Genomic DNA, 15010 nt, shown 5'->3' on the forward strand with positions numbered 1-15010 from the left:
CTGAACCACTTTAGGGGTGGCCTAAAATTCTGTAGGGTCTAGAAATTTCTCTTTTTGGAATTGCTCATAGACATTGGCATATGGTTAATCCATTCTGAACATAATTAGGACCTATAAGTGCACTGTGACATTATCATAGGTCCTTCAAAATCAAGATAATTTTATTGAACAGTACGAAGTGCTGATTTTGACCCCCTCTGAAATCCCAACAAAATTCAAATCTATCTTTTTGGCATTAGGTATTTCAGACACAGCCAGTGAGTGACCACATTCAAAAAAGAGGATCACAACTGATTCAATTAAGAAGAAAGTGCCCCACAATGAGAGCACTTTGTCATTTGGACCCCTTAAATTCACAATTTTGGTCGAGGTCGCCAAACTTTGAATGCCCGCCATTCGCAAACGAAATGGAATTTGAATTTTTTTCTTGTGACCTCACCTAGGGATCCATGAAAGGTACCCCTGAGCCAAAGGAGAGCAAAATCCAAGAGGGTGGGTGTACACTCAATCTGTTTCGACATGGACTGACCCCAATACTTGCTCAGAATGATTGTAAATGTGGAAAAAAGAGGTGGGGTTACATCCTCCCTACTTTGTGATTGTTTTTGCCCGCACTCTTTCATTTTTTAACCGATTTCCATAAAAAAGGTGTCAAAATGCTCAGAAGGATAAACCACTTCAAACGAGATGTGTTGGTAAAATGTTTGAACCATTTCATTTTTTTACTATGTAACACAAAGGTACCCCAGGTGACACAGGACCATTAATATATAATATCATAGTCAATACAGTATCTGTCTAGACATTTAGGCCTATACAAAAATAGTCTGACTAGGACACTAGAATTCTTCTGTTAGATGACACAACATAATACATGTATTTCACAATTGGACGTGAACGAAGATAAACTGTGCAAGTCCTAAAACCAAGGGGGTACATGTACTTGGTTATTTTTTGACAGGGGTGTGCGGCTCAATCTGTAGAACTCGTACCCATTTCTAATAGGTAATTATTATAATTTTGCCCCAAATTGGCAGTGGCGGTGCTTCTGAGATGACAAGGGGCATTTCCCCATATTTTTCTTTCCTCCCCCCACATTTTTGAGGCAAAACCCCAAAAATTATATAAATTTTCACTTTTTGCAGCAATTTTGTGCAAAATTTGTTGATTTTGCCCACTGAAATTCACTTTTCCCCGAAAAATATTCACCCCCATAAAAACAATTCCTGGTGCAGCAACTGCAAATAAGAACCCTTATCTAACGATGTTGGTTTGAAAGAGTTGGCCATATGTTTACATATTTGTTAATTTACTGTGTTTTTAGGGTTTTTCCCAAAAAAACCACCAAACCCAAGAAAAAAGATGTCATTAATTCATTCATTTTCAGGGTTTCAACAGGTTGCTGTCTTTGGTAATTAAATTTAATTAGGAATTATTGCAAAAGAAGTGACCAAATTCTTTCACATTTCTTTTCTAGTTTTTACAAGTATCCAAATTTATAATATTAGGCATGACCTTTTTAGTATAGCCCATCATTTGGTCATGAATGTTAAACGAACAATGGAACAATGATTTTGGCAGGATTAATCATTTTAATTTTTGGCAGAATAAAATCATTCTGCTTGAAATGTCACATAATGTGTTTTTCCTCTGCACTTTCTTAATTCTGTGATTTATTTTGCTTGGAAGATTGAGCATTATGAACAATGAGAAATCTTTATGAGTTTGTTCCAAGACCAAGTGCAAACACACCCTTTTAAGTAAGGACTGTAGCAGTCCATACTTTTAAGTAAAAAAAACTCTAAAAGGATGTTAGGAAAGCCAACCCTGCCAGTTCTGACTCTAACCCCCCTATGTTATTTTAGGTTCTACACATTCACATGTCAATTATCTTGCAAATCAATCAAACATTATAAAATCTTTTATCTTCATTCATTACTTATGAACTTGAAGTGAACTTCAATATCACCAGGAGTTCTTTAAGCTTGAATGCCAGTATTCTCAAACTATGCCAAATTCTTTTTATAAAAGAATATATTTTGATATCATCAATTTTGATAAATGGTTCGGAAACGGATCAAATACCCACACAGGCACTGACCGCAAGAATTTGAATACACAAACTTTGAAAGGGGATATTTTGATTTGACTGACCACTAAATACACACCTGCTAATTCTCTCACCCACAGCACGTAATATTCCCTTCCCATAATGCACTATGTTACCATCGGTTTTACCTGCGACAAATTCCTAATTTAGTCAAATTTAAACAGCCCTTTCAGGTTTTAGGTAATAGTTGTAAAATGCATTATTTATTGATTTTGAAGGCCTTAAAGTGTAAAAAAAATACAAATTTGTATGAATAGCATTAATAAGATTTGAAGTGAAGCATAAGCCAATAAAATAGTAATTATTGATTCATTTCTTATGGAAATTTGGGCAAAACGGAAGAAAATGTTAGTATTGATAATTATGAGCTCTTAGAGCTACAAGTGACAGTACAGACAAAATTAGCCAAGATGTGACATTTTACCCTTATTATGTTCAGTTTTATCACTTGCAGTGTATGTTGGCACATTCATTCTCGTTACAAAAATCTGTTTTTTGTTTTTGTTTTTTTATTTTAGCGAATCACTGAGAGTGCCTGTAAATGATGATCCATGTGCATAAAATGCCTATCCAATAATCGCCCTTTATACTTGATTAGGAGTTTCCATCACAGATTTTTAGAAAACAAACATGGTACTTTTTGCTTAGAGGCTTTTAGAGCATTATATTTTCCAAAGTTGTTTTTATCAGTCAAAGTCTCTATGCACCAATTTACTCAATAAAGAAAGTAGGGATGCCCCAGCAGGTGTAGTAAAGCAGATTTTGTGTTTAACATTCATGAGTAAAACAAATCACACACTTTTGTTAAGATTTTTGTTCAGATTTTTGTTCACATTTTTTGTTAAAAAAACCCAATATTAATGATAATTTTCAAAGCACAAAAATCTAGGGGTTTTTACCACAAAAACACACTTTTTAATTTCATTTTGTGAAAAATTGCAATAATGAATTCAAATGTGGGCATGAATTTCAAACACAGGTGGGTGACGGAAATCTCAGAATTAAGTGCAAAAGGCCTTCAGTAAAGGATAAAGTTCCCTGTGTGATCAGTCATCAGTGTGTGCAAAGCATCATGGGAAGGGAACACAATTTCTTCAGTACCTCTCCTGTAGATGTAGAGAGTACAGGTGACAGCTAATTCTTCTTTATTCAATCAAAAATATTAAATTTTCAATTTCATTGCCATAATTTAAATGAAAATTGTAAAAATAAGTACACACATGCCCACCATTGGTCCAGTAGTTCCTCAACTGGTGTAAATTTTACAAGAAAGAATCTTCAGGAGACTCATTTGATTTTTTTTTTAAATCCAACAAATTGCAGCCGGCTACCGAGCATTCTATTATGAAATCAGCTGGCAAAGTCAAAGTTTCCTAGTCTAGTGTTGTTGTTGTACAAAACCACCAAGATAAATAAAGCATTGGTAATTCTTACCCACAGGGCCGGTATGTGAATACAATATAGTTCTGGTGATTATCTGGCTCTCGTTCTACAAAGGTTATGCAGGTGTAATTCTCCCAATGTCTCATGGCTTGCTTGAACATTGCACGCTGGGAACCTGCAAAAAAATAAAGGAAATAAAAATATTATTATATCAGATACACTTATCTGACTAAGCTATTTAAATGTGTAAATCATCAGTAAAATTGAAGAAAGTTAAGACGTTTATACAGGTGTAATATTCTTATTAATGCATCACTGATTGCATAGCAGTTGCACTCTAAGAAGATGGAGGGGAGAACGGTATACCGGTAGCGTAGCCAGGATGGGAGCCAGGAATTTAGTGTGAGGGGCAAAGCCAAATTTTCGTCCCCATTTGTCAATTTTTGTCCCATTTTTATTAATTTTAAGGACACTTGACTCTTTGCCATCCCCATTTTCCCTGAAAATTTGTGGGGGGCAGTTTTCTTCTGATTCACCCCTGGCAATGAGATGCACAAAAACAGTACAATACAGAATTAATAATATTCTAAATACTGATACAACTTAGTTCAAAATTAACTTTTGCTATCTGAAGTTCATAGCATGTCCCCACTTCCATGATCTCATTGTTATCATTATTGTAGCTTAAGATAGTATTTTAAGATATTTTACATTTGTAGTTTAGTATATCATTGTAAGGCGCCTTGAGGTCAGTTCTGGCATAAGGCGCCCCATAAATGCGTTTTTATTATTATTATTATTATTATTTATCTCACATATTAAATGGGCTATTCCAGTTGAAATCCATACACCCTTATGGAAGACATGACCTGAATCTCACACACAGTCAGGGAGTGTAGATTTTAAATGGAGTCACCATTTCAGGTAACCCCCTTTGAAATTCACACTCCCTGTGAGGAAGCACAGTGGTGGAAGATTTAGATCACACGTTCCATAGGGGTGTATGGATTTCAAATGGAATAGCACAATAGTTCAAGTGAGGACAAGATATATTAGTGTTATCTTGATCAGGTTAATGTTACATAGTAAAACTTCAAAATGTGATGGAACTGTAATATGATACCTATTGAAAACATATGCATGAGTACCCAGTACTTTAAAAAGATGCACCCTGGTGAAATGCTTAGTGGTATGGGAGGCAAAGGGAAAGCCTTCTTACAGGGGGAAGCTCCCCAACCTTGGATATACGGCTGACTGACATCACCAGAGAAAAGCAGTTAATATAGCTTGCCTTCAAACTTTCAAGTTTATTAAAGAGAAGCCCCACAGAGAATTTCTTCTGAGTGATCCAAACCTGCCTGGTTATCAAATTAATCAGTGACAAGGTTATCTCTGAATTTGACAGGCTAATTGATGTTTTAATGTCATTGCATCAATTAGAGCACCTGTCAAAATCAGAGATAACATTGTCACTGATTAATTTGATAACCAGGCAGGTTTGGTTCACCCCAGAAGAACTGCTCTGGTGGGGCTTCCTCTTTAAGTATGAAAATGTATAATAGCTACTGGGTCTTAGAAAAAGAATGTCATTTTGTTTATCCCTACTGCTTCAGATGTCAAATGATTAAGTTACAACATTCAGGAAGAGTGGTCCAAACTTAACTAAATTGAAGGGAAGGGACAGGGTCCTGGGCCAGGGTACCAAGAAAGATGGAATTTACTGCAACAATTCAGGCTAACACACAAAAAAATAGGGCTGAAGCATATCCATCTGTTCCTAACACATCATACACATACCTCAAGTGAAAACTCATTCTTGAGCCACAAGTTTGTCTGTCTGAGACACCTGTCCTTTGATTGACCTCATTTCTTTCCCCCTCCCCCACATACTTCAGTAACACACTTGTATTCAAAGATCCATTTATAATACCTGTACACTACAGTGAGTTAACTGGCTAAATTTCAAAGGGGGATAAATTGCACAATCGTCCAACTAGTTGCTAAAATGGAGGACTCAAATAAAGATAGTTTTGGCCTAAAATAGGCCAAAAGGAAGATGCACAATACAATTTTTTTCCAATTTTACCTTATTATTTTGAGCCAGGGAAGCAAATTGACCCTCTCGTCCGTACACCACTAGGAACATAATAATTGTGTGACTGTCCACCACAAATTGGCTGTAATGACGGCGTTTTCACTTTTTGAGATATTGAACAGGCAAATAATCTCCTCAAAATAAGCTTTACAATGATTCATGTCTCTATTGTTTGATTGAAAGGGAGTAAAAAACAATCAATGTGTTGACATATTCTTTGTTTTCAATTGTTTTTAATATGATCAATGGATCATATCTCAGAGATTGTTCTGCCGACATTATGGCCCCTTTGTGGTGGATGTTAATTATGTATAAAAGGGGCAACCAACTGAAATGAGTGAAATGAGTGAGATATGTCATGAAAATTGATTCTAAGGTAATAGCAAAAACAAACACACAACAGAATATATGGTTGCAGAGAGGAATCGCACTATCAACATCCCTTTAATGCTAAACTGTGCTCATACCAGGAATTTAAAATGGAAAATGTGTTGATATGAGATCATACCACAAACAACTAAACTCAAAGTAAGAATTTAGCACACATATTTTGAAGTCCACAATATGACGTCACCCTGTCATACCAGTTAGGTCCACAATATGACGTCACCCTGTCATACCAGTTAGCAAGTGTCGCAGATTCCAATTCTGATCACATGGTGATGGCAAAATACAAATACATAACTGTAAATATATTTCCGTAAACTCTGACAGAGTGAGGGCAAAGAGTTAATAGTATTAGCCCCAGTTGGTTAATGAAGTAACAAGATGTGTTTGGGTTCCAGAGACGTCACTGTCTTTGACTACAACTGTGAAACAAAGCGTACTTAGCATGCGCTACGCTAAACTATGTACTAGGATGTTTGGAGAGATGGAATTCTTGAAAAGCTGGTAGATTAAAAGCAGAATGACAACAATCTCCTGTTGCATTTTTGGCGGATATCTTAACAATAAACTTCTCTCTGCTTGAATCAACTCAACTGAAATATGATTCTTATCAGACAATTTCATAAATAGATTTGAGAATTCAAATTTGTCACAAATGAGAATTGATTCTTGCCAACTATCACTACTGAAGAAGGGCTTATCACTATGGACCACAATGGCCTCATCCAAATGGCATAGATCAATAACCTCAATTAAACAATCATAGTGCAAAATTTGACCTCAAGTTGCAAAGTATGAGTTTTTGTACCCAAATTTTCAGAGGTCATTCAATGGATATACAAATGTATTGGGGTTAAAGAACTGCCCTGATAGATGAGCATGTTGTGGATCCTAGTGTATGCCTTTGAAAAACCACACCCCTTAAGTTCAAGTGGAAAGTGCAAGTGGTGTATGGATTTCAAAGGGACGGTACCCCCTGATCCGGGCCCTGATAATTGATATGATCAAATTTGATGCTCATGAGATCACTTCTAGCAGATACTATTCCAAGAAAGCTGACTATCAACTTATGAACCATGCTTCTTAGAAATAGGTAAAATGAATTAAATGAAAGCTAAAGCATCAGAAAACTTTCCGTCCAATTGTCCCAAAGTGATTATGGTTTACTTTATCATTGATCCTGGCGTTGTCCTGTGAATTTTGATACCTGAATCCTAATTCCTATACAACAGTAAAAAAAAAATTATATAGTTCATTGTTTATACTAATAAACGGCATTGTCTTATTTATTTTTAAATCCTTTTTATTCGAAAAGGTTATCATTGTTTAGCTCTCCACATAGTATCAGGTACTCCTGACACAGCGTGAAGAAAAACACACTTATACAACTATGTAGCATCATTAGGTAAAATATGTTGCATGTTGGGCAAACTGATTTTGAAATCTGGCCAAACAATTGTTCAATTATTTTTGTATTTTACTGTTACAAAAACAACATCAAATCATCTTGGGTATAGCAAATCCAGGTTAAAGCAATGATGAGTGATTTCAATAAAGAAAAGAATCTTATTTGTTTTTCTATCAAATGTTAGTTTTCACTGATCACATTATGTCCCCTTTTAATTTTGAGCCAACAAATGAGTAAAACAAAGAATATTGCAATTTCATTCCAGTGCCTGTAATTATCGTCAATGCGTGTATTAGATCGCTGATTGTTATTGAGCTTCATACAGCTGGGATGTATAAATGAAACGTAAGACAAATAGCGATATAGACAATTTATACGTCACTGGTCACTGATTCGATGATACACATGCACAAGAAATTTTAATGTAATTAAAGCATCATTGGGCATTACAATCATGCAAAAAGTAGAAATTCAAGAAAAATTGTGATGCCATCAAGCAAAATGAATCCATCATCAAAAACCCCATCATAATTATTAGACTTATGGTTCCAGAGATATGGCCATTTTAGTGTTGCTCAAAACAATAAAATACAAAGGAAGTTGAATACTATTATTGATTATATCTCAAAATCAATATTCCCGAGATCCGACTCATTTTGCTTGATTGCATCACAGTTGAGGGGTCGCTGTGGAACAAATCACACATTATGGCTTTAAAGGCCCGTCCCAGCAAAAGTATTTTGAAAAAAATTGAGTGTAAATTACAAGTCATTAAAATTGCCATCAGGTATTTTTGAAATGAAAAATTTGGCAAAAAAATGAGAAAAAATAACCCCAGTAGTATTGACAAAGTTGAAGCCCCATTCAAATACATGCAGTTATTAAGAGATATTACAGCTTCATGTAAAATTACCTAGTTTGTCTTTTATACACATCTAGCCATGCCATCAGGCTCTGTCAGCACATCTATCTATGCTACTAACAAAAACTAAAAAAGATTTTTGATAATTTTTATGATTTTCAAAATTAGCAAATCGCTAAATAGGCCTATGTTTCTTCCCGGTGTTTCTTCTACATATCATAACAATTATGAAAGTGTGCTGGAAATTAAATGATAAATGGAATATTAATTATATTATATTAGCTGATAGGTGACTCGCAAAGATTGGGATTGAAATTTCTTGAAAAGAGGAGAAAAAGTGTTTCGACCAAGGACATAATTCCTGATAGGGTTCAAACCCCACAATCTTGATGATGAGTCCAATGCCCTACCAATTAGTCCATCATGACCTCATACAAATGATAATAAAGGTACCGTATATTCCCGGGCGTATATTTACCATTTTGTACCAATTCTCACCTGTAAAATTTCCATCTATAACATATGGAATGACGGCATGCGGCCATTTTCTCTCTGCCCTAGATGTGACAGCCCTCCTGGACCTATGATGATGATGATTACGCTGCCTTATAACACCTGCGCAAAGAGGGACAAAAGTAACATACATTATTATACTTTAAGAGTGATATATATATATGGTAGTTACAAAGTTACACAAATTTCAAAGTGCATTAACATTGCCGATGCAACCCTAACACCTGGGTTTTTTTGCTATTGGAAGGTAAAGAAGAAACAAAACTAGAGAGAAGAGAACAATGTGTCACTTGGTACCCCTGGGATTCGAACCTTAGACCCCTCGCAGTTTGCATGTGTGCCAAGTAAAGTATCACCAAACGGTAGCCACAGGGGTTTCGCTAGCCCGGCCAGCAATTCCGTGCGTATATGACTTAGGGTGATTGTGTCATGGCATCACATGGGATGCATGCATGTGCAGTGGTTTTCCTTGATTGATAAGATTTTTTTCAATTGGGCAGTTTTAGGGTTAACATACAGGCTGAGTCAAAAAGAAGTAAACTCATGTTTGAGGGGCTGTAACTCGAGATCTGTAAGGAATCTGCTCAAAATGAAATTACGACTGGAAAGAGTAAATTCTACATGTCTAAATAAAAAATAAATTGTTGCAATTGTTTACAGCAAACTCAAGTTATACTCATTGGAATACAACCACCCATTTTTGTAGCTGCACACGGTTTCACTTCCCAAGTAGAGGCCTACCTATTATTTTGATTGGTAAGTCGCGATATTCAAATGCAAATAAAGTTCTGTGGCAGGTGTGGTTTCGATCAACAGTTCCTACATGTTAATGGGCTCTTTTCAATATGAATTTTACCTCGGGGGTCACTCCCATTGTGGCCTGTACACCATCCGCGATAATCAACTTTTGAAAAGCACCCTAAACAAGGATTTAACCCTTGGCTAAAACAATACTCTAAACAGGGATTTTATTCCTTGCATCAAATTTCATACCCTAAATTTCATTTTCGCGTATTAGCAATTGCTATTTTGCTACCCTTTTTCCCCATTTTTCACGTTTTGACACCCTAAACACGGTACGCACAGATCGTGCCTACCCACTGAAAAAACTACCCTTTTACGCGTTTTCATTATCGCGGATGGTGTATAGGCCACAATGGGGTGACCCCGGATTTTACCTCATTGCATAATAAAACGGGCCAAATGACAACATGGCACCACAATTTACCGCACGGGAGCGCACGTTTCTGTCGACGAAGTATCATGGGTTTTGTTGAATATTAATTAAAAGCAAAAGTTGTCTTTTCAACAATAAATCCTTTTAGCACTTCGTCGATTCGTCGAAATTAAAATGGATGAAAATCAATCAGCCGTGTGCAGCTACAAAAATGGGTGGTTGTATTCAAATGAGTATAACTTGAGTTTGCTGTGAGCAATTGCAACAATTCTTTTTTTATTTAGACGTGTAGAATTTGCTTTTTCCAGTGGTATTTTTTATTTTTAGCAGATACCTTGCAGATTTTGAGTTACAGCCCCTCAAACATGAGTTTACTTCTTTTTGACTCAGCCTGTAGGCCTGGATCTAGGAGAATGCGTGTTCTGATTTAATAATCCCCACACCCCATGGTTTTTTTACTATTAGAAGGGAAAAGAAACTACAAAGAGGAGATGAACAAAGAAATCCCTTCATTCACTTGGTACCTCAGGGATTCGAACCTTAGACCCCCAGTGGCATAACTAGGGGCTAGGGGGCATCATGCCCGGCGCTACCACTGGGGGTGCCAAATCAGCTTCACTTAAAAAAAATATGCCATTCCCACACCCACGCGTCTAAGATATTCTCGGGTGGGGGATAGGGGCGCCAATTTACGCCACTGTAGACCCTTCCTGAGCCAAGCACAGGATCACTGACCGGTAGCCACTGGGGTTTCACTAGCCCAGCCAGTGATTCTGTGTATGACTTCACAGTGATATGACTTAGGGTGACGGCATCATGGCATCAAGTGGGGATGCATCTATATGCACAGTGGTTCTGCCTTGTTAAATTTTGTTAGATTGGGCAGTATTTAAGGGGTGGGGTATGAGCGTTTGGACAGTATTTATTTTGGGACATTAGAGCACATCAGACATATCAATTGCATTCTGAATGTATCTGAAGAATGTCCTTCTGATATCAAATAATTTAGATTTTTGAAATTCGCAATTTAATACACATTTTATGGCAAATCATTAAAAATTGATATTTTGATATTTAACAGTACTTGAAGTAAACTTTATAAATCTGATAATTTATACTTAAAGTGTATGTAGGTGGGATGAAAAGCCGACGATCAATTGAAAATTTTGACCTTTCGTATTGAAGATATGGATTTTTATTCCCAAAACACCAAAAAAATTAGGTCTTTTGGGAAAAAATCCATATCTTCAATATGAAAGGTCAAAATTTTCAATTGACCGTCGGCTTTTCCTCCCTGCTACATACACTTTAAGAATATATCATTAGATTTATATAATTTACTTCGAGGACTGATATAATATTATATCAAAATTTGAAAATATCAAATTTTTATAATTTGTCATAAAATTTGTATTATATTGTGATTTTCAAAAATGAAAATTATTTGATATCAGAAAGACATGCTTCAGATTCAGAATGCAATTCGATATGTCTGATGTGCTCTCATGTCCCACAAAAATACTGTCGAAATGCAATAAACGCTCATTTTAGATCCGTTAATGCCAAGACACAGTAAACAAGTTCCTCTGTATGCCATTTGGCAATGAAAAATCAACTTGATGTCTCCCTTTTTTGTGCAATTCTCTGCCCCTATCCCCTGTATATCCCAGCTCACTAGGGAAAATAGACAGGCTTCCCCAATCAATCAATCAATCAATCAATCAATCAATCAATCAATCAATCAGTCAGTCAGTCAGTCAGTCAGTCAGTCAGTCAGTCAGTCAGTCAGTCAGTCAGTCAATCAATCAATCAGTCAATCAATCAAACAAATAAGGAAATAAATAAATAAATAAATTTAAATAAATATATATAAATAAACAAATAAATAAACAAACAAACAAATATATAAATAGCAACTCTACCACTGAGTCCATAGTTGTTGCATTGAAAACCAAAGTCTCAACAGCCTAGTCTACTAACTAAGCATATGATAATGATTCCAATACAGGAACCTTACTGGTGCCAATTAATTTGTAAACTACCCCTGACGTTCAGATCACACACACGACACAACACGGCAGGTTTGCAATCCTACAACAACATTTGATTTTAAACGCTGTAGTTGCTAGGGTTTAAGTTTACACTCATATAATATGAAGTTGAGAAATCATATGCAATTTACATTTTTTCAGCCTTGTAATATTATTATGATAGACCTTTTTAGTACCAGACTGTGTTCAAAGGGGAGTCACTCAAGCACTGTTGACCAGAAAAACAAGAAAAATGGGTCCTTTTCACAAAGGTGAATCACATTTAGGGCTTCAAAACGTCTGTTTTTTAAGGTAAAGGGTTGTTTTTGAACTTCCAGTTGATGCTTTAGGGGTCATTTTACTAAGTGCGTTTTGTAAAGTTTGTGTTTTCTGACTTAGGGGTACCTTTCAGATACATTCCTGATTAGAGGGTAAAATTTATTACGAAACCATGTTAAGTTCTTGTTCAGGGGTGTTTTTTGCTCAAAAGGGCAAATTTTATATTTTGAAAATCTCTGGTCACACATGTGTACACCAGGACACTGAAGCCCCCCCATATGTGGTTTATTTTACAGTTGTTGTTGTTGTCTATTGATATTGTTGTTTTTGCTTCTGGAAAAAAAAGGGAAAAAACTGATGATGCTGAACTCAGACTCTCGTCATTTTAAATTAATAACAAATTTTAATTTTCTCCCCAGGTGGAAGAATGTATGCCTTTTAAACCACTGTAGTTTTTCAATGGTGACCTTTTAAGAATGGTGCATTCTACAAATCAGGATTGTATCTGAAAGGTACCCCTTAGTCAGAAAACACAAACACACTTAGTAAAATGACCCCTAAAGCATCAACTAGAAGTTCAAAAACAACCCTTTTCCTAGAAAACAGGCATTTTGAAGCCCTAAACGATTTTGAATAAACCGTCTATAAACCGTAAGACGGTTTATTATTACGATGGAAATATTAGTCAAACACATATGCGATGTTCACAACACAGTACGAACATGGGACGGTCATACACACAAATCAAAGGATCGTACCGTAGCACGACCGACCATGGACCGACGGAGTAACACGCATATTAGCGCTGGTAGTAAATTCCAATTTTCTTTGCTTTGCTTTACCCAGATCTTCTCTGCTTTACCTCAGTTGTTCGGCTCAAAGTTAAAAGGGGGCATATCTGACAGTAAAAGCCAATATTTTAATAGAAATGTTACAATGGCTTTAATGGTCCCTACTAATGCCAACATTTTAATAGAAATGTTACAATGGCTTTAATGGTCCCTACTAATTTTAAAAAATTAACCTGTTTTTCGCTGACCAGTATTTTCTACAAGAGAGGTCTCAACAGAAACACTATATGACTCCAATCAGTTATTTTTGGAGAATATCCAGAGGTTGATCAAAAATAAACAAAGTTCCTGATGCTTCTACATGGATGCCTCATACCAGGAAAGTTGCTCATACACTTCAATTGCTTGACATTGAAAAGTTTACATTGTCATCCTTAAGATATTTAAAGAATATATATATTCTTGGAAACAATATCTTCTATCAATATTGTATTTCTTCAAGCATTGGTAGAATTCCTTGAAACACTTACTGTGAAGGGCTTGCCAAGGGTTAAGTCAAATAATTTGGTTTACCACTTCAAACTGACACACTATAGACCACTTAGATCCACTTGATAAAGTATGTCAATATAAGATCTTACAGGTGTTCACATGGATTGCTATTGTATTGTTAAATAAATTGAATATTATTCAATTGTCACAGAATTTATTCATTTGTGTCCTGATTATCCATTCTATTGTCTAGTTGTGTACAAGATATGTATACTTTGCACTGGAGGAAAGGTTTGAATCAATCATCTTTTTGTGAGCAGGGAGATGATCTTACCTTCTAACACTTAAGTTTTTGAAATAATGTTTGCAGATTGGAACAAGTGGTCCTTTGTAAAATCTTTTGAAGCAAAACTCCTGCAAGAAAATATATCCAGCCTTGCTCTGACAGCACAACTCAACTTACCTAAATAAAACTTTTTAAGAGGAGGAAGACCAGTGGCAGCACCAGGAATCTTTTTAGGAAGGGGGCATTGGGGAAAAAGTGAAATTTACGTGATTTGCGGGCTTTTGCCTCAAAAGTGGGGGGCAAGAAAAATATTGAGGGGGAATGCCCCCCCCCCCCCGTAGCACCCCCACTGAGGATGACTGGTAGAGAAGGAAGAGAAGGAGGAAAATAAGAAAATAAAAAGATTAAAAAGGAGAGGAGAGGGAGAATTAAGAGAAGGGAAGGAGGAGGAGGAATATTACAAGAGAACATAATTCTATGATATCATGCTGACATGGCAACTAACTGTTGTCCTATGTATCTCTTTGAAAAGTTCAGATAAATGGGAAAGGGCAATTAAAGTATTGAGTTGACAAGTGTAGCAACAGCAATGAAAAGGAAGAAAGCCATAAAATCTTGGCCTCTATACTGTTTTGACAACAAACATACACAAGACAATTTGACTAAATGTAAAACTACTTATTAATCATCAGCAACTAAACTTGGTTATAAATAGATAATACTATTGATATGATTTTCCTATTAACCAATGTATATCCTGTATCCAATTTCTTAGAATGAGTTACCTACCTATCATGTGCAGCTGATTCCCCGTTTTGTGTCAAGGTATTATTTTGCTTATTCACTTTGGTAAATTGTCTGTGCTTTGACAGACTGAAACCTTCTAATCAAGTAAAAGTAAAAACTGACTAAAAGGTGAATCCTTAGCTTTAATTTTTCCAAAATGCTGGTGTTTAGTGTTAGTACCACTTCAATGGACAATCAGAGTATCTCTGTACCATTGTCTAGCAGCTGCACCATGTGACAGAAATTTTTGAGATTTTGATCAAGCTGTACATAAAGATTTCCTGGATGGTCAAGCCAGGCTGCAGAGGATACACTTGCTCCCTGAGCTCCTGCTTATTTTGAGGCCTGTACAAAATTATTACAAGGTGGTTCTCAAACCAGGAGTCTCGCCTGCTTTCGTGATTACTATTG

General features: G+C 36.0%; 1 protein-coding gene across 2 annotated transcripts in view; it reads right to left on the reverse strand.

The window, feature by feature from the left end:
• LOC140158492 (bone morphogenetic protein 1 homolog) overlaps positions 1-15010 on the reverse strand; it is a 108777-nt gene that overhangs the window by 56588 nt on the left and 37179 nt on the right. For both annotated transcript variants that reach the window (XM_072181590.1, XM_072181591.1), the window contains exons 3-4: positions 8744-8860; positions 3545-3668 (exon numbers count right to left, since the gene is read on the reverse strand). In XM_072181590.1, coding sequence (XP_072037691.1) covers positions 3545-3668; positions 8744-8860 — 241 coding nt within the window. The remainder of the gene's footprint in view (positions 1-3544; positions 3669-8743; positions 8861-15010) is intronic.

The sequence above is a fragment of the Amphiura filiformis genome, chromosome 8 (assembly GCF_039555335.1).
Source record: "Amphiura filiformis chromosome 8, Afil_fr2py, whole genome shotgun sequence".
Lineage (NCBI taxonomy): Eukaryota > Metazoa > Echinodermata > Ophiuroidea > Amphilepidida > Amphiuridae > Amphiura > Amphiura filiformis.